General features: G+C 44.1%; 1 protein-coding gene across 1 annotated transcript in view; it reads left to right on the top strand.

The window, feature by feature from the left end:
• The first annotated feature begins 13,987 nt into the window (after nucleotides 1-13,987).
• The window catches only part of LOC111146246 (F-box protein 10), a 26,100-nt gene continuing 19,420 nt past the window's right edge, over nucleotides 13,988-20,667 (top strand). The window contains exons 1-2 of the mRNA XM_022501707.1: nucleotides 13,988-14,578; nucleotides 17,507-18,340. Coding sequence (XP_022357415.1) covers nucleotides 13,994-14,578; nucleotides 17,507-18,340 — 1,419 coding nt within the window. The 5' untranslated portion in view covers nucleotides 13,988-13,993. The remainder of the gene's footprint in view (nucleotides 14,579-17,506; nucleotides 18,341-20,667) is intronic.

The raw sequence follows: 20,667 nt of genomic DNA, 5'->3' as shown, positions 1-20,667 counted from the left end.
CCTGCTTGGTCAAAGATTAGTTGACCATAGAGTTGAGGGTCCATTTCCGGGCTCTCTATTCTGTTCCATTGATCTGTGTGTCTGTTTTTGTGCCAGTACCATACTGCCTTGATGATGACAGCTTTGTAATAGAGCTTGAAGTCTGGAATTGTGATGCCACCAACTTTGGCTTTCTTTTTCTACATCCTTCTGGCTAGTCAGGGTCTTTTCTGGTTCCATATAAATTTTAGGATTACTTGTTCCATTTCTTTGAAAAAAGTTGATGGTATTAAACATGTAGATTGCTCTAGGTAGCATAGACATTTTCATGATATTCTTCCAATCCATGAATATGGAACATTTTCCCATTTCTTTGTGTCTTCCTCAATTCCTTTCATGAGTACTTTATAGTTTAATGAGTACAGATTCTTTTCCTCTTTGGTTAGATGTATTCCTAGGTATTTTATGGTTGTGGGTGCAATTGTAAATGGGATCGACTCCTTAATTTCTCTTTCTTCTGTCTTGCTGTTGGTGTATGGAAATGCAACTGATTCCTGTGCATTGATTTTATATCTTGACACTTTACTGAATTCCTGTATGAGTTCTAGCAGTTTTGGAGTGGAGCCTTTTGGCTTTTCCATTTAAAGTATCATATCATCTGCAAAGAGTGAGAGTTTGACTTCTTCTTTGCCTATTCGGATGCCTTTTATTTCTTTTTGTTGTCTGATTGCTGAGGCTGGGACTTCTAGTACTATGTTGAATAGCAGTGGGGATAGTGGACATCCCGCCTTGTTCCTACTTTAGGGGAAAAGTTCTCAGTTTTTCCCTGTTGAGAATGATATTTGCTGTGGGTTTTTCTTAGATGGCTTTGATAATAATGAGGTATGTACTCTCTTTCCCTACACTGTGAAGAGTTTTGATCAAGAAAGGATGCTGTATTTTGTCAAATGCTTTTTCAGCATCTACTGAGAGTATCATATGGTTCTTGTTCTTTCTTTTATTAATGTGTTTGATCACATTGATTGATTGGCGGATGTTGAGCCAACCTTGCAGCCCAGGAATAAATCCCACTTGGTCATGGTGAATAATCATTTTAATGTACTGTTGGATCCTGTTGGCTAGTATTTTGGTGAGAATTTTTGCATCCGTGTTCATCAAGGATATTAGAGTGTAATTCTCCTTTTTGATGGGGTCTTTGTCAAGGTAATGCTGGCCTCATAAAATGAGTTTATAAGTTTTCCTTCTATTTCTAGTTTTTGGAACAGTTTAAGGAGAAGAGGTATCAATTCTTCTTTAAATGTTTGGTAAAATTCCCCTGGGAAGCTCTCTGGCCCTGGGCTCTTGTTTTTTGGGGAGATTTTTAATGACTGCTTTAATCTCCTTAATGGTTATGGGTCTGTTCAGGTTTTGTATTTCTTCCTGGTTGAGTTTTCGTAGTTTATATGACTCTAGGATTTCTTCCATTTCTTCCAGATTGTCAAATTTGCTGGTGTATTGTTCTTCCTAATATGTTCTTATAGTTGTTTGTATATCTTTGGTGTTGGTTGTGATCTCTCCTCTTTCATTCATGGTTTTATTAATTTGGGTCCTTTCTCTTTTCTTTTTGATAAATCTGGCCAGGAGCTTATCAATCTTATTAATTATTTCAAAGAACCAGCTCCTAGTTTTGTTGATCTGTTCTACTGTTCTTTTGGCTTCTATTTCATTGATTTCTGCTCTGATCTTTATTATTTCTCTAATGCTGAGTTTAGGTTTTCTTTGCTGTTCTTCCTCCAGCTCCTTTACATATAGAGTTAGGTCGTGTACTTGAGGCCTTTCTTGTTTCTTGAGAAAGGCTTGTATTGCTATATATTTTCCTCTCAGGACTGCCTTTGCTGTGTCCCAAAGGTTTTGAACAGTTGTGTTTTCATTTTCATTTGTTTCTATGAATTTTTTAAATTCTTTAATTTCCTGGTTGACCCATTCATTCTTAGTAGGATGCTCTTTAGTCTCCATGTATTTGCGTTCTTTCCAACTTTCCTCTTGTGATTGAGTTGTAGTTTCAGAGCATTGTGGTCTGAAAATATGCAGGGAATGATCCCAGTCTTTTGGTACTGGTTGAGACCTGGTTTGTGACCCAGGATGTGATCTGTTCTGGAGAATGTTCCATGTGCACTGGAGAAGAATGTGTATTCTGTTGCTTTGGGATGAAATGTTCTGAATATATCTGTAATGTCCATCTGGTCCTGTGTGTTATTTAAAGCCTTTTATTTCATAGATGATCTGTCCATTTCAGTGAAGGCGGTGTTAAAGTCCCCTACTATTATTGTATTATTGTCGATGTGTTTCTTTGATTTTTTTTTTAATTAATTGGTTTATATAATTGGCTGCCCTCATGTTAGGGGCAAAAATATTTAAAATTATTAGATCTTCTTGTTAGACAGACCCTTTAAGTATGATATAGTGTCCTTCCTTATCTCTTATTATGGTCTTTGACTTAAAAATCTAATTTATCTGATATAAGGATCACCACCCCAGCTTTCTTTTGATGTCCATTAGCATGATAAATTGTTTTCCACCCCCTCACTTTAAATCTGGAGGCATCTTTGGGTCTAAAAATGAGTTTCTTGTAGACAGCATATCAATGGGTTTTTTTTTTTTTTTAATCCCTTCTAATACCCTGTATCTTTTGATTGGGGCATTTAGCTCATTTACATTCAGGGTAACTATTGAAAGATATTAATTTAGTACCATTGCATTGCCTGTAAGGTGATTGTTACTGTATATTGTCCCTGTTTCTTTTTGGTCTGTTACTTTTAGGCTCTTTCTTTCCTTAGAGGACTCCTTTCACTATATCCTGTAGGGGTGGTTTGTGTTTGCAAATTCATTTAGTTTCTGTTTGTCCTGGAAGTTTTTATCTCTCCTTCTATTTTCAATGACAGTCTAGCTGGATATAGTATTCTTGACTGCATGTTTTTCTCATTTAGTGCTCTGAATGTATCATGCCAGTCCTTTCTGGCCTGCTGGGTCTCTGTGGATAGGTTTGCTGCCAACCTAATATTTCTACTGTTGTATGTTATAGACCTCTTGTCCTGAGCTGCTTTCAAGATTTTCTGTTTGTCACTGAGACTTGTACGTTTTACTATTAGATGATGGGTTGTGGACCTATTTTTATTGATTTTGAGGGGGCGTTCTCTGTGGCTCCTGGATTTTGATGCTTGTTCCCTTCACCAAATTAGGATAATCCTCTGCTATAATTTGCTCCAATATACCTTCTGCCCCCTCTCTCTTTCTTCTTCTTCTGAGATCCCAATTATTCTAATATTGTTTCATCTTACGATATCACTTATCTCTTGAATTATCCCCTTGTGGTCCATTAGTTGTTTGTCTCTCTCTTGCTCGGCTTCTTTATTCTCCATCATTTGGTCTTCTATATCACTAATTCTCTCTTCTGCCTCATTTATCATAGCAGTAAGAGCCTCCATATTCCATCACACCTCATTAATAGCTTTTTAAATTTCAACTTGGTTAGATTTTCGTTCTTTTATTTCTCCAGAAAGGGATCTTTTTTCCTCTGAAGGGGATTCTCTAGTATTTTCCATGCTTTTTTTGAGCCCAGCTAGCACCTTGGTAATCATCATTCTGAACTCTAGTTCTGACATATTACTAATGTCCGTATTGATTAGGTTCCTAGCCATTGGTACTATCTCTTGGGTTTTTGTTTTTTTTGTTTCTTTGTTTGTTTGTTTTGGGGTTTTTTGTGGTGAGTTTTTCTGCCTTGTCATTTTATCCAGATAAGAATAGATGAATGAGAGAACAAAATACTAAAAAGGTAGCAATGAGCCCAGAAAAATATACACTAACCAAATCAGAAGAGACCCAATACTGGGGAGAGAAGAAAGGGGGAAGAAAAAGGAAAAAAAAAAAAAAAAATATATATATATATATATATATATTTTAGACTGGTGAATAGAACAGAGCCACACACTTGATTTTGAGTGTATTTTGGTCTGTTAGAAGAAACTGCCTCCCAAAATTTTAAAGAAAGAAAAATTTATATATATACAAAAATAAGGGTAAACATGATGAAGGGATGGAATATGACTGTAAGGATGAAAATTTAAAAAGATCCTTAAAAAGGAATTGATAAGAAGGTGGTTGAAAAAAGAGGAAAAAATGTGATTAGGCTGGAGACCAGAACAAAGCCATGTGCTAGATTTCAGGTATATTTTGAGCTATTAGAAGAAAATGTATCCCAAAATTTTAAAGAAAAAAAAACCCTATATCTATACAAAAAATAAGGTTAAGTACAAGGAAGGGATAAAATATGACTATAAAAATGAAAAATTTTTCAAAAGATATTGATAAGATAAAATAGTTTAAAAACGTTAAAATAGGAAAGAGGAAAAAATTTTTAAAATAGAAAAAGAAAACAAAATTAAGAAAATTTAACTTTGAAAAACTAAAGAATCATGGGGGAAAAGCCATGAATTCTTTGTGTTGCTTTCCCCTAACTCTGGAGTTCTGCAGTTCTCATTGATTGGTGAACTTGGTCTTGTGTGGATATTCTTGCTAATCTTCTGGGGGAGGGTCCTCTTGCCCCGTGATTCTCAAATGTCTTTACCGGAGGCAGAATTGCACCGCCCTTGCCAGGGGTCAGGCTAAGTAATCTGCTCTGGTTCATTCTCAAGAGCTTTTGTTCCTGAATGCTTTCCATAGAGCTTTGGAGGACAGGAATGAAAATGGCAGCCTCCAAATCTCCCACCCCATAGGAGCCGAGAGCTCAGGGCCCCACCCCTCAGTGCGCCCTCAGAGAAAAGCAGTCAGTCACTCCCGTCTCCCTGATCTCTGGCCGCACTCTGTGCTCACCTGGCCTGTGACCAGGCGTTTCTATCTCTGGTGCACAGCCCTGTTTGGGGTCTCCAAACCCAGCAGATTCCTGCCACGTGTTCCCGTGCCGCTCCTCCTGGAGGAGAAGGAGGGGGTCTCTCTGGATCTGCCACTTGTGGGGTCCCTGCTCGAAGAGTAGTGGCCCGACTGTGCCTCAGATCATAGTTTAAGGTAACTCCGAGCTGGGAGACCCTCCTTGGCTCAGTCTCTGTAGCTGGCCTCCCTGCTCTGATGCCTGGGAGCTTTGCCAAACTCAGACACCCTTGGTCTTTTTGTGACCCCATAGGTCCTGAGACCACATTGTCCCCATGAGGGCTCCGCCCCCTGGTTAGCCTCTGGAACAACATCCTTTACTTCTAAAAGTTCCGATTTTGTGTTGTGCAGCTCTCTCACTTGCCAAGAGCCTACCCCTTCCCCCAACAGTCTATCTTCTCATATGTTGCCTCAGAATCACTTCTCCATCCGTCCTACCTTCCAGAAAGTGGTCGATTTACTGTTCCTAGACTTGCTGCTCTTCTTCTTTTCCATCTCCTGTTGAGTTTGTAGGTGTTCAGAATGGTTTGATAACTATCTAGCTGAACTCCTGAGACCTAATAATATTTAGGTCTCCTATTCCTCCACCATCTTGCCAAGTACTATCGCTCAACTGATTTTTGACAAAAGTACAAAAGCAATTCAATGGAGAAAGGATAGGCTTTTCTAAAAATGGTACTGGGACTATTGGACAACCATAAGCCCCCCAAAATGAACTTCAAACTAAGCCTTGCACCTTAATCAAAAATTAACTCAAAAGTGGTCACAGACCTGCATGTAAAATTATAAAACTTTAAGAAAAAAACATAGGAGAAAGTCTTCAGGATCCAGAATGAGGTAGAGTTCTTAGACTTTAGTGAGGTGTGATGGAAGTACAATTCATAAAAGGAAAGGAAAAGTGTCAGAAATGTAGTGCTACTTTGGTGCTAGCATAAGGATTGGTGCTAGCATAAGGATTAACAAATAGATCCATGAAATCGAATAAATCACCCAGAAATAGACCCACACTACTGCATTTGATTTTGAACAAAGGCACCAAAGCAACCCAACTGGGGAGAGGAGATTCTTTTCCACGAATGGTGCTGGAATCACTTAATTTCAACCACTGCTTCATACCATGACAAAAATTAATTCATGATGGATCATGGATCAAAATATAAAAGTTAAATCACAACGCGTTTAGAAGAAAATATATAGGAGAATATCTTCACAACAAGGGAATTAGCAAAACCTTCTCCGTTAAAAGGGATCAGTCATTTGAAAAAGGTGAGTTAGACTTCAGCAATATTTAAAACTTCTCATCAAAAGACACCATCAAGAAAATGAAAAGATAAGTTACAGACTGGAAGAAAATATTCACAGAACATATATTTGGCAAAGGATGTATTAGAAAGTCCTATATTGAATAGTAAAAAGATTACCCAATTAAAAAAAAATAGGAGATGTGAACACACTCAAAGGGAAATTGAAATATATGTCCACAAAGCATTTGTGTAAGAATACTCCTAGCAGCAGTATTCATAATAGCCCCAAATTGGAAACAGTTCAGTCTTCCATCTGTAGGAGAATTGATTTTTTAAGCCTGTAATATATCAATATAGTATGCAATGAAATAATTGCTCAGCAATAAAAAGGGATGAACTACTGATACATGCAACAAAATAGATGACTCTCAAAAAGGTAATACTAAGTGAAGGAAGCCTTAGCACAAAAGAATACATACTGCATGTTTCCATTTATATGAAATTCTGGAACAAACAAAACTAACGTATGCTGGAAAATTCACAACAGTGTTTGCCCCTTGGGATTTGGGGTAGGAATTGACAGAAAAGTCGTGAGGGAATATTTTGGGGTGATGGTAATATCCTATTTTTTATATAGGTTGGAGTTACATGTGTGAATGCCTTTGTCAAGATTCTGCAGATGCACACTGTGGCACATCTGTACCACGGAATGCGCCTCAGCTTTATAAAGAAAAGGACTAGTGATGTGCACAATTTGAATGAATCTCTAAGGAACTATGCTGAGTGAAAAAAAAAAAAAGCCAATCCCAAGAGATTATGTACTGTATGATTCCGTTTATGTGACATCTTGGAAGTGACAGTGTTTTAGAAATAGAAGACAGGGGATGCCTGGGTGGCTCAGTTGATTAAGTGGCTGCCTTTGGCTCAGGTCATGGTCCCAGGGTCCTGGGATCGAGTCCAGGATCGAGTCCTGCATCGGGCTCCTTGCCCAGCAGGGAGCCTGCTTCTCTCTCTGCCTCTGCCTGCCACTCTGCCTGCTTATGCTTTCTGTCTCTGACAAATTAATAAATAAGATCTATTTTTTAAGATTTTATTTATTTATTTGACAGAGAGAGATCACAAGTAGGCAGAGAGGCAGTCAGAGAGAGAGAGAGAGGAGGAAGCAGGCTCCCTGCTGAGCATAGAGCCTGATGCAGGACTCAATCCCAGAACCCTGAGATCATGACCTGAGCCGAAGGCAGAGGTTTAACCCACTGAGCCACCCAGGCACCCCTAAGATCTCTTTAAAAAAGAAAAGAAATGGAAGACAGATTAGTGGTTATAAAGGATTAAGAACAGGGAAGAGGAGAGGCACCTAGGTGGCTCAGTTGGTTAAGCGTCTGCCCTCGGCTCAGGTCATGATTCCAGGGTCCTGGGATAGAGCCCTGTATCTAGCTCCCAACAACATGAGAAGCCTGGCCTGTTATCCCTCTCCCACTTCTCCTACTTGTGTTCCCTCTCTCACTGTGTCTCTCTGTGTCAAATAATAATAATAAATAAAATCTTTTTTAAAAATACAAGTAAAGAACAGGGAAGAGGCATCAGGATGGTAGGTGTGGTTATAAAAGAGTAATATAAAGGATCTTGTGGTATCAGGGCTTTTTAGTGCCTTGACTGTGGTAGTGGATACCCAGACCTACACAGGTGATAAAACTGTATAGAATGTAATGCAAACAGACACAAAAATGACTCCAAGTGAAACTGAAGAAATCCAAATAAGGTAGTAGGTTGTCTCAATGTCACTATGCTGGTTGTGATTGTAGTTTTGGAAAGTGTTGCCACTGTGGGCAACTGAGAAAGTATATAAGAGATTATTCTATATTATTTCTTAAAACTGCATATGAATCTGTAATTATCTACAATTGCCTCAATAAAAATTTCAATTAAAAATATTTCTTAGGGGCGCCTGGGTGGCTCAGTGGGTTAAGCCTCTGCCTTTGGCTCAGGTCATGGTCTCAGGGTCCTGGGATCGAGCCCCACATCGGGCTCTCTGCTCAGCAGGGTGCCTGCTTCCCTTCCTCTCTCTCTCTGCCTGCCTCTCTGCCTACTTGTGATCTCTGTCTGTCAAATAACTAAATAAAATCTTTAAAAAATATATATATTTCTTAGAGGGATGTCTGGGTAAGGCATCTGCCTTCAGTCAGTTAAGCATCTGCCTTCAGCTCAGGTCATGATCCCAGTGTCCCAGGATGGAGTCCCCACATCAGGGACTCCCAGGATGGAGTTCCCACATCCCTTTCCCTATGCCTGTCACTCCCCCTCATTGTACTTTCTCTCTCTTTCTGACAAATAAGTAAATAAAACCTTAAAAATTTTTTTTTCTTAAGTGTCTAATATCATGTCTGGGAGGATATATAAAAACTGAGCCAGGAACATCTTGACATACCACATGGCAAGGATGCTATCAAAGATTACTGAGGCTGTGTCAAAATGACTGAGGAACCAAACTGAGGCCAAAGATGTCTCAATTTGAGCTTCAGTATGAATAGCAGTTTCAAAGACTTTAAACCTGTAAAATAGGTTTAAATCCATGAATTCATCATAATAGTTTAAACACACACAGATTGGTTACCTTCAAAGAATAATGGATGCATGGAACCAATTCATTGTCTCGACACCTAGAAAATGAAAGAGGCCTTTCCTAAGGGTACAGTACAGTGGGGTAACCAAATGGTATTTGAGGAGAAGCATCTCCTAATATAATTTCTTCACCAAGAAATCAACCAAATGATACAGTTAGAATTCTCACCACTTTGTTACCTCCAGGGAATTCATGGATCTAGGTATTGAGCATCAGTGGACACTAACATCAAAAAAAGAGACAGCCAGACTTATGGACATTTGATGATAAAAACATGCAATACCACTTGTACCCTTGCTAAAGGGATTGCACCTGAGTCTGATCAGTCCTCTGGATCCAGCTGCCAATGTGCAGAAAATACAGAAGACAGGGCAACAAGTTGAACTCTCCCATGAGAAAGCATGCAGTCAGCAAAATTCCGACGGAGACTGGTCAGATGGTTGAGCTTCTTCAACATGCAACTTGAAAAGAAAGGGATGGAAGGGGACCCTGTGGGTGGAATGAGAACCAAACACACATTGAACTAAAAACCTGAGGACAAAAGTCAAACTCTAGAATCTAAAAATGTATACTTAGGTGGTGAAACCACAAAGAGGAAGTGATAATACAGAATCAGGAGTATGTTTACCTTTGTGGGGAGAATTGGATTGGGGCACATGGGGAGGCTTCTAGAGTAGCTGACAAAATTCTGTTTTCTGATTTCGGTAGTGGTTAGCAGGATGTTTCCCTCATAAAACAAATCACTATACAAATCACCATGTACTCTTTTTGATTCACACTTTAAGAAGGCTGCGGTAGAACTATTTTCAGGTAGCTCTGGGAAGCCAAAAGTGGAGCTTGATGTCTGAGGAGAGAGGATGAAGAAAAGCCCTATGAGCAAGGTGCTGTTGGGAGAGAGATGGTAGGTGGGATGAAGATCAGTGATGAAACTAGAGAAATAGACCAGCTCATAGCTGTCATTTGTGCTAACTTTTATCCTGGAAGCCATGGGGAGCTATTGAGGAATTCTAGGCTGACAAGTGGCATACCCATATTTACATTTTAGAAAGCTTCCCTTGGTGGCTGGATGTGAAGTGGATTGGTTGGAGGAGGCAGGACTAGTTGCAGAGAGACCGGCTGAGAATCCAAACCAAAGACGGTGAGGCCAGAAACAACTCCGTGACAGGGAAAGGAGAGAGGAAAGGACTAATTTGAGATTGCTTAAGAAGGTGGAAACACACAATGTGAGAGAATATCTGGGAGAGAGCAGGAGAGAAGTCGACAGAGAAGAAATCAGGGAGGTTTCCCTCGTTACTGACTGGGGTGGCAAGGTGGAAGGTAATGGTGCCATTAACTGGATTGTGTAGAGCAGGCCTGGAGAGATGATAATCTGTACTATTTTGTAAATTGAGAAACAGTTTACATACAATAAGATGCACAGAAGTATGCAGTCCAGTGAATTTTTTCAGATATTTGCATGTGTGTGACTAACACAGCAGTGAAGATGTAAACGTTTGCTTCACTCCCGAAGTTTCCATGTGACCCCTTGAAGTGCTGTTCCCGTTTTCTCAGCGTAGATGATTTTGTCTGTTTTTGAACTTCACCTGTATGGAATCATACAATATGTTGTCTTCTGCAACTGGTTTCTTTTGCTTAACATTATTGTTGTGGCTCAGCTGTCTGTTATATATATCAGTAGTTCGTCCCCTTTTACTGCCGAAGAATGTAGCATTGCATGCGTACACCATGCTTTATCCGCTCTTCTGGCGGTGGACATTTGGGTGGTTTCAGATTTTTTGTTTGTTTTACTATTAAGAATAAAGCCTCTGTAAACATTCTCCTATAAACCATTGTGTAGATGTCCATTTTCATTTATCTTGGGTAAATACCTAGGAGTGGAATCACCTAGGAGTGGATCATAGCATAGGTGTTTGTTTAATTGCAGAAGAAGCTACCAAACAGTTTTCTAAAGTGATTGTAGTATTTTATGCTCCTACCAGCAATGTATGAGAATTCTGGGAGCTTCACATCTTGATGCTTTGATGCTTTCAGTGTTCTTCGTTTCAGCCGTTGTAGTGAGTGTGACACACATCCCTCTCGTTATGGTTTTGATACAAATCAGGTAATGAATACTAATGACGTTGAACATCTCTTGAACTTGTTGCTGCTTGTTTTTCTTTTGTGAAGTTTCTGTTCAAACCTTTGCCTATTTTTTGTTGGATTTTTTAAATTACTAAGCTGTAGAATTTCTTGATACATTCTGAATATGAGCCGTCTGTCCTGTATGTACATTGCAAAGATTTACTCCCATTCTTTCAAATGCCTTTTCATTTTCTTAATGGTATCTTTTGATGAGCAGAAAATTTTAATTTTGAGAGACCAATTCATTATTTTTTGTCTTTTATGATTAGTACCTTTTGTGTTCTCAGAAATCTTTGCCTATCCTGAGGTTGCATATTTTCTTAGGTTTTTTTTTTTTTTCTTTTTCTTTTTTTCAGATTCATTTATTTATTTTAGAGAGAGTTTGTGTCTGCCTGGGGAAGGGGAGGGGCAGAGGAAAAGGGAGAATCTCAAGCAGACTCCCTGCTGGGCATAGAGTCTGACCTGGGACTCAATCCCACAAGTTTTCTCTGAAAAAGCCTGAAAAGGTATGGCTAAAAGAAGGAGGTGAAGAACGGGAGACACAGGTATCACGGAGACTGCTGTGAATAAAGAAAGCAGTGTTCGTGTGAGGAAGTCACAGCTACCAGGAGCCCAGCCTTTGTTCTGTGATGTTTACCAGTCCAGAGCGTGGCTTTTCTTCAGCACTGTCAAGGACTTCGGAAAGTCTTACGAGGTGATCGTTATAGAGAAACCTACATACCCAGGCCCTAATACTAATCTGTAGAGTTAGAGCCAGACCTGTTACGATGAAGCTCAGAATTCTTGTAGACATAGTCACACATTTGTGCTTCCAGCCTTCCTGAGCCTAGATAGCTGACAGGTATGATCATCATGTTCATAAAAAGGAGAGGAAAACCAAGGCCTTGAAGAGGTTAACAACTTGATTACAGTCTGTTGTGAAGTCTGCCTGTTTCCAAGTTTAGTTCCTACTTGTCTAGAGACTTTCTAGGGTTTCAGACTTGGAAGCTGCTCTAGGTCATCTAACACAGTCCCCTTGTGTTTAGGTGGGGAAACGGACACTCATAAATGAGAGGGCTTTGGCTAGGTTTAAATAACAGGAATTCAAAGAAGCCAACTTGAGCAAAAAGAATTTATAACAAGAGTACAGAGCCAGCTGATGGAATTTAAAAGGCAAAGCTAAAGCTGAGTTTTGGACAGAGGCTGGAGCCATGACCTGGAGTGCTGAAGAGAAACTGGGATGCCCCCGGTTTATGCCCTTTTCTCTGTCTCTGATTTATGCCCTTTTTTACTGTCTCTGATTCATTCTTCTCTCCATGTAGACTAACTTCTTCTTCCCCATCCCCACTCCCACCCCGGCAGAGAGAATGGTCACTAGCAACTTTTCCTGAGTTTATAACTTGGGAAAGAAGTCATTCATTCTCTTCTATTCAGGAAAGAAGTCAACCTGATTCTTTTTTTTTTTTTTTTCTTAAGATTTTATTTATTTATTTGACAGAGAGACAGCAAGAGCAGGAACACAAGCAGGGGGAGTGGGAGAGGGAGAAGCAGGCCTCCGCTTCAGGGAGCCTGATGCTGGGCTCGATCCCAGGACTCTGGGATCATGACCCGAGCTGAAGGCACTTAACTATTGAGCCATCCAGGTGCCCCAGAAGTCGACTTGATTCTAAAATTGCAACTCCTATTTCCCTGGAGATCTCAATGGCCCATTTGGAGCGAACCAGAGTCCAGCTATTTGCTGCCAAGGGTCTGGGGTAGTATTATTCTTCAGACATAGCCCGGGGAGCCCTGCATCTCCAAATATGTGGGGTGAATTGTTGGTTGGAAGGGGGCAGAGAGCAAGGGGGCAGATGGTTGGGCAGCCAGTAGGGTAGGTGTTTCGGACAGTAGGGTTGCATCAGTATCTAATAGCAGAGCCAAGACCAAAACCCACAGCCTGTGATCCAGCATCGTCTTTCCTAAGGCTGCCTTACGTGGGAGACAGTGGAAATCATTATTTTTTTTTTTTTGACAGTGGAAATTATTTGATCTGGTAACAGGAGAGGCAGACAGATGGACACTCACTGCTCAGTTCTTACTCCTATTAGTGTGAAGAAATAGAAATCCCTTCCTTGAGAGTAGGAAATCCAGAGCTCTAGGACTGTAGCAGCCAAAGGTGGGTTCCCTCTGTATTAGTCCAAAATCTTAGTGACGAGTTATAGAAACCCAAATCAAGGGGCGCCTGGGTGCCTCAGTTGGTTGAGCGACTGCCTTCGGCTCAAGTCATGATCCCGGACTTCCAGGATCGAGTCCTGCATCAGGCTCCCAGCTCCTTGGGGAGTCTGCTTCTCCCTCTGACCTTCTCCTCTCTCATGCTCTCTCTCACTCATTCTCTCTCAAATAAATAAATAAAATCTTTAAAAAAATTAAAAAAAAAATTGGGGTGCCTGGGTGGCTCAGTGGGTTAAGCCGCTGCCTTCGGCTCGGGTCATGATCTCAGGGTCCTGGGATCGAGCCCCGCGTCGGGCTCTCTGCTCGGCAGGGAGCCTGCTTCCTCCTCTCTCTCTGCCTGCCTCTCTGCCTGCTTGTGATCTCTGTCTGTCAAATAAATAAATAAAATCTTAAAAAAAATAAAATAAAATAAAAAATAAAAAAAAAATAAATTTAAAAAAAAAGAAACCCAAATCAAACAAAGCAAAAAAGGGTATTTATTAGAAGGTCATTAGATACCTCAGAATTGAAAAAAGAACTGAAGATTCCAGGGCAGCTTCAGGAATCTGGAATCTGTACCACCAGATCTTGTGATCTGTGATCACTTGTGATCACATTTTTCTTTTTCCTTTTCACTTTTCATCTTTCATCTCCTCATTTCTGCTTGGCTCTAGTACCACAAAGTTTTCTCCACAAGTGGGGAACATGGCTGACAGCAGGTCAGAGTCATACCCACAGAGTGTCTGGCCAAGAGAAAAGAGAGTCTTCCCTGCTGGCTCCAGCTAGAAAAATCCCAGGGGAGAATTCCATTTGAGGGGTTGGAGTCCTATGACTGGCTAAGCCTTGTTCCCTTGCATACCCTTGGAGTCAGGAGAAGGCAGGGAATATTTTAAGAAAGAGAGCTGTAAGCCGGGGCAGCAAAAACCTCTGTTGTTTTGTGTCTGTCTCCCAGGTGACTATGGAGGCCGGCGGCCTCCCCCTGGAGCTGTGGCGCATGATCCTAGCCTATCTGCACCTGCCCGACCTGGGCCGCTGCAGCCTGGTGTGCAGGGCCTGGTACGAGCTGATACTCAGTCTCGACGGCACCCGCTGGCGGCAGTTGTGTCTGGGATGCACCGAATGCCGCCACCCCAACTGGCCCAATCAGCCTGACGTGGAGCCTGAGTCTTGGAGGGAGGCCTTCAAGCAGCATTACCTTGCCTCCAAGACCTGGACCAAGAACGCCTTGGACTTGGAGTCCTCTGTCTGCTTTTCTCTGTTTCGCCGGAGGAGGGAACGCCGTACCCTGAGCGTTGGGCCAGGCCATGAGTTTGACAGCCTGGGCAGCGCCTTAGCCATGGCCAGCCTGTATGACCGAATCGTGCTGTTTCCAGGTGTGTACGAAGAGCAGGGTGAAATCATCCTGAAGGTGCCTGTGGAGATCGTAGGGCACGGCAAGCTGGGAGAGGTGGCCCTGCTCGCCAGCATCGATCAGCACTGCTCCACCACTCGCCTGTGCAACCTTGTCTTCATGCCGGCCTGGTTCTCCCCCTTCATGTTTAAGGTGGGTGCCTGCATCCAGATGGATGGCCTCTCTGGGCCTGACTTGGGCCTCTTCACAGTGGGTTTATGACCCCATTTTTTTGGAATTGAGGGTTTTGTTGTTGTTCCTATAACACACTCCTCTGAGTTCTGCACCAGATGAGAAATGGGTAAGGGATCAGTAATGATCAACAATCTGCTTTATTTTTGGCAAGACTGTATTAAAAAATAAGCCAAGGACTCAAGACCCAAACTGCTTTGTACTTCTTTCCTTCCACACTGGACGAACTGGCTCTGCAGGTAGGGTAGCTAGGTGGGAAATCCAGGTCCACACATGTGCCACATGATGACAAGAAGCAGAGAACACTTCATGCCCAGAGACGGCCAAAGCCAGGGGAGGCTATGCAGGACCAGTGACCTTTAGCCCGTTGCCCCCCGCTGTGGAGGAAGGTTAGGGAAGGTCAGACTTTTACCAGGGGTGACTGGGGAGAGGGTCAGGAAATACCAGCCTACACTTATCTTCTAGGAACACAGAGCACAGCTGTATTCAAAGCCAAATATGTATTGACATGTGGGTAGATCCCAGCAGAATAGTCTACAGCTTTACATTGCCTGGAAACATTATAGCATCTGGACTTCTAACCTGTCCTAATAAGTATATTGCCACTATGACTACCAGTCACAACACATGGTCTCTCGGGTTAGTAATAATCATCATATGACCACAGTGCACTTACCATGTGCCTGGTGTCTGCTTTCCAGCCATGAGAGAGAGGGGTCATGCCGTCTGGTTTTCTAGATGAGCAAACTGAGGCTCAGCACAACTAAGTGACATACCCGGGTCTCAGACTTAGTAAGGGACAGAACTAGGACCCAAGCCTATACTCATAATCTAGGTGACTTTCCATCTGTGACTTCTTTTGTTCCCCACAACAAACAGTGGTGGTAGACAGTAGACTTGGTATCCCCATTTTGCTGATCAAGGGCACTAAAGCTCAGAGATGCTAAGTAACTTTCTCAGGTGGATATTTACTGAAGTTAGAACTCAAATTCTAAGTACTTTTGAAATTAACATAATGCTGGGTTCCTTGGAAACTTAAAAGCCTGTTTTTTAGGCCTAGAATGTTCAGAAGGACTGATGAACAACTCCTGCGCTGGTCTGTAGACCCTGAAGAAGAGTTTGATTCAAGAGCCTTCGCTTTTCCTACGACATTCACTCTTAGAGGAATATGTTTGGTTCAGCCTCTCCTTCTCCCTCAGAAGCACAGTTGCAGATGCTCGGGGGTGGGGCCTGGCATACAGTAATGATCCGTCCGTGATCATCTTTTAACTGAAAACAGGACAAGGGGCTAGGATGACCTTGCCTGTAGAACGCAAAGGCCAGGGTGATTTCACAGCGGTTTTCAGGGACTTCTGAGGAGAACCCCAGCAATGGCTCTGCATCTCCAGAGAGCTGGTGTTCACCTACAAAGAGGACCCAGTAAGAGGAAAATGGATTTAAATTGCAGCAGGAAAAAATTAAGTCAGCCATAAAGAAGCTTATAGGGGTTAAGATGAGTAAGTTCTGGGCCAAGCTCTCCAGGGTGCTCACTGCTAGAGAATGTAAAAACGGTTCAGGGACGGATGTGTCTGGATTACTCAGTGGGATCAGGAAACACTCCCTCATTTTATGGTTCATATCCTTCTGATGGAATTTAGGGTGAAATCTGGAAACAGTTCTTTTTCAGGAATATAGAGTAACTGGGCTTCTCAGCCAGGCTTGGGAGCTAAGGGGCTCGGCTGAGTGGTGCGTGGGATTCAATACCTCCCCACTTCAGCAGAGCCTCTGCTCTTTGTGTCCCTGACCCCGGGTCCCGGTAGCTAATGTTCGGTCATCCGGCTCTTTTCCACACTCTCTGTTAGCCGGCAAACCCCGTATTGCATACAAGCAGCCTCAGAGAGATGAAGTCCTATCCGAAGTAACACACTTGAAAGAAGCCGAGCTGGGAGTTCTCCTGTGAAGCCAGACTCCAGAGCCCGTCTTACCTACTGCTCAGTACTGCCCGGCTGTGGCAGCACACCTTGTCCCCATCTTTAGGGACAAAGCCTGCTTCCTTTGTTCTGCCTCTCCCCCATACACATATGGGCCAATTGCCAACAGGCCGGACTCTTTCCCGGGACCTGTGGCTGGGCTTCTGCACCTGCCTGCCTCAGCCCAGGTAGGGCTCAGCCCCTTGTGGTCTGTCTCCTATCAGCTCTCAGGCTTCTTCCTGGCCCTGTCCTGAGTTCACATGCCCAGCTGGTGTTCTGTGGGGTGCTGCAGGGCTGAGAGAGGGTGGTGCAGGGAAGCTGTGCTGAAGAGGTGAGACCTGGTGAGGCCCCTCACGATCTCACACTTTGCTCATGTAACCAAGACACCAAACCGGGACTCCCTCGCCCTTCATGGGACACAGAAATGTTGCGCTCAATTCCAGCCAGTTCCTGTCCTTCCTGATCTCCCTTGAGTGATGCTTGCTCTGCTGGTTCACCTCCTGTGTTACCGTGTTGAGTCCGTCTCACCCAGCATCCCTCTGAGCATTCAGCTTCTTCCCTCGTCCCCATCTTCACCCCTCAAAGCTTATATTCTCACTAGATACCAATTGAATATTGGGGGAATTTACCTGAGACCTGAGGTCTTTAGGAAGGGCCCTGTTGCAGAGCGTGAACTTTCCTGCCTTTATTTATTTCCGGTCCCTTTGTGATTGGAAGGAGGGAAAAACAGGCAACTCCTAATTCTCCTCCCTCTGATTCAAAGCAGCTTCCTGTCCCTGTCCCCCTATGCCGTGGCTGACACATGCCCTTAGGGAGGAGGAGAACAGGATCAGCCAGATGAATGGCCTCTCCAGGCTCCACCCTCCTTAAAGCACAGAGTACTGACTAGCAAAACAGTTCTTATCCCTGTTTCATCTGCTTTCTCTTTTCTATTCCTCAGACAACCTCGGGTCATGTCCAGTTTGACAACTGCAACTTCGAGAATGGGCACATTCAGGTCCATGGCCCAGGTACCTGCCAAGTGAAGTTTTGCACCTTCAAAAACACCCATGTTTTCCTGCACAATGTGCCTCTGTGTGTCCTGGAAAACTGTGAATTTGTGGGCAGTGAAAACAACTCTGTGACTGTTGAGGGCCACCCGTCTGCAGACAAGAACTGGGCCTACAAGTATCTAGTAGGGCTTATCAAGTCCTCCCCCAGCGTACTCCCCACAGAGGACTCGGACTCTTTAATGTCCCTAGACCTGGAGAGCAGGGACCAGGCTTGGAGTCCCAGGACCTGTGACATTGTCATTGAGGGCAGCCAAAGCCCGACCAGCCCAGCTTCTACCTCCCCAAAGCCAGGCTCCAAGGCTGGCTCACAGGAGGCAGAGGTGGGCAGTGATGGGGAAAGGGTGGCCCAAACTCCAGACAGCAGCGATGGAGGCCTGAGTCCTAGTGGTGAGGATGAGGACGAGGACCAGCTCACATACAGACTGTCCTACCAAGTGCAGGGCCCACGCCCTGTACTGGGGGGCTCCTTTCTCGGCCCACCACTTCCAGGGGCATCCATTCAGCTGCCCAGTTGCCTCGTGCTGAACTCACTGCAGCAGGAGCTGCAGAAGGACAAGGAGGCCATGGCACTGGCCAGCTCTGTGCAGGGCTGCCTCATCCGCAAGTGCCTCTTCCGGGATGGGAAGGGAGGCGTCTTCGTTTGCTCCTATGGCCGAGCCAAGATGGAAGGGAACGTCTTCCGGAACCTGACTTACGCAGTGCGGTGTATACATAACAGCAAGGTGCCGTCCTAAGGTTTACTCTACGACCATGAGGCCTTCCTGGGTCACTAGGAACATGATTTTGATTAATGAGAGAAGGTTCCTATGGCTATACAGATGAAGGCTTTGGTGGGGCTGTTTTGCATTTTTTTAAGTCCTCTTTATTCTACAACACACTCTTACTTTCCATCCATCTTTTGATTTGGACAGAGCAGAAACTATTCTTCCCATTTTACAGAAAAGGAAACAGGCCCAGAGGGGAAATGTGACTCAGTCAGGGTCACATAGCAAGTTAGTGGCAGAATTGGGACTAGAACCCAGGTCCTTTCACTATGTCATGATGCTTCTCAAACGTGTCCCCAAGGCCTAGTAGAAGGAACAGGACTCTTGAGCCTGGATGAGAGAAAATTGAGGGGCACATGATCACGGGCTTTGATCCGCACTGGAGAAGCTTCCCAGAGAGGTATCCGAGCCTTGTAGGATGAGTAGAGGACGGCCGAGGACAGTAGTGTGCATGGGTGAGAAGATGTGGAGTGAGGGCATTCAGGCAGCCAGAACGTTCTGTGCTGGGGCCTGGGTGTGTGGCTGTATGCTGAGGATGAAGGAGTGGTTGAAAATGAGGCAGGGGAGGTGAGCAGAACCTTGCCCCAGGCCTGGAAAGCCCATTTGAGAGGCACTGGGACTTTATGCTGAGAGTGGTCCGTGCTGCCACTGGTGCCGTCATGATCCTGTGGGCTCTTTGGAGTGCTGCTGGACAGTTGACACAGGAAGGGCTTCTGGAAGGAAAGACATGGCCTTTTAGAAGAAAGCATGGTCTGGCTCCTGGGTTTGAGTCTTACCTCTCCACTGACTCACCACGAGCATCACCATCCTCTTCTGTATAATGGAAAGAAGCCTCCCAGCCTTGCGTCTCTCACTGGGGCATTGTGAGGGTCCAATGCCGTAATACTGGTGAAGCGCCCAGTAAGCTCCAGGGCGTCGGATGCGTGTCACGGGAGGCTTGCAGATCTCCGGTGGCTGGAACGGCTAACAGCAATCACATTTCATTGCGTTTGCCCAGCCACTTCCAAAGAGGGTCTGAGGAGGTGTTGCCCTGAAAGAACAGCGGAGTGCTATGTGGAGAATAAAGAGAACGGTCAGATCAGAGGATGGGTGACCATTTTGCCCTCAGGTACCACTATGATAGGATCTGGTCTGAGCCCCCAGAAGGGTCCTCCCTCTTGCATAGTTACTAGGAGTGTGGCTTCCGAGTCAAATTCTGGCTCTGCCCCTTGTTAGCTGTGTGTCCTTCGGACGAACGGTACTATTCTGCCTTCAAGGAGTGGCAAGGATTAACTGGGGTCATAGAAAGTGTTTCTGGCACAGAGCGAGTGCTCAACAGATGTTTTTGTTTATTTTTTAAAAGCGCTATTACAGTCCTGTGTGAGAGGTACCGTGGGTGGTGTAGGAGCCCAGCCTCAAGGAAAGGTTTCCTGGAGGAGCAGTGCTTGGGCAAGGTGAGGCTGTGAGACAGCGGAGGTGTGCCTGAAGGCCAGACGAAGGAAAGGACACCACACGTTCACGCAGCCACAGCATGAGCTGAGGGCTGCTGCAGGAGACTGGGGAGCCAGCAGGGGTCAGCCAGCTGAGGCACAGACCTCTCGCCACAGAGACTGGAGTTTGCCCTGAAGGCAAGGGAAACTCACAGGTTTTAGGCAGAGGAGAACTGTGGTCAGATCTGTATTTGGAAAGCTCATCTGTCAGCTTTCTGGGGGATGGAATGGAGGGGAACGAGACCGGGGGCAAGAACAGTTGAGAGGCAGTGGAAAATTGTGGTCCAGAGGTGGAGAGGAGGGGACAGGACATTCTGGAAAGGTGGAAACGAGGGTTTTAGAAGGGAGCGGTCAAAGGCATGAGGCCTAGGTTTCTGGCCTGTGTGGCAGAGGCAACAGCAAGAACATAGGAGGTTGGGGTATGGAGACAGAGATGCTGAGTTTGGGGCATTTCCAACGTCTAGCAGAGATGCTGTCTGGTTACCTGGTTCTGGAGCTTTGGGGAGGGAAATGCCATGCCAGGCAGACTTGGGAGCAGATGGTAGTTGGGAGTCATCGAAAAGGAGAAGTGAAAAGTTATACAGCCTTACTTGTAGCCCTTTTAAACTATTGTCTCCAGGGCCTTTTGGCAGGAATTGTGCAGCCTATAAATTCCTAGTGAGTCTCTAGAAAAGAACCTAAGAAACTGATATTCAGGATTTTTAACAAAAACTTCATGCATCTCTGGAGTATCCAGCATCAGGTACAACTATATGCTGAGTGGCCTTCATACAAGCAGGGATCTGTGGGCGGGGGGGGGGGGGGGGGGGGGGGGGG

The sequence above is a fragment of the Enhydra lutris genome, unplaced genomic scaffold (genome assembly GCF_002288905.1).
Source record: "Enhydra lutris kenyoni isolate GAN:26980312 unplaced genomic scaffold, ASM228890v2 scaffoldscaffold13, whole genome shotgun sequence".
Lineage (NCBI taxonomy): Eukaryota > Metazoa > Chordata > Mammalia > Carnivora > Mustelidae > Enhydra > Enhydra lutris.
Note: the sequence above shows the minus strand (reverse complement) of the source record. Positions and strands in the feature narration are given on the sequence as shown.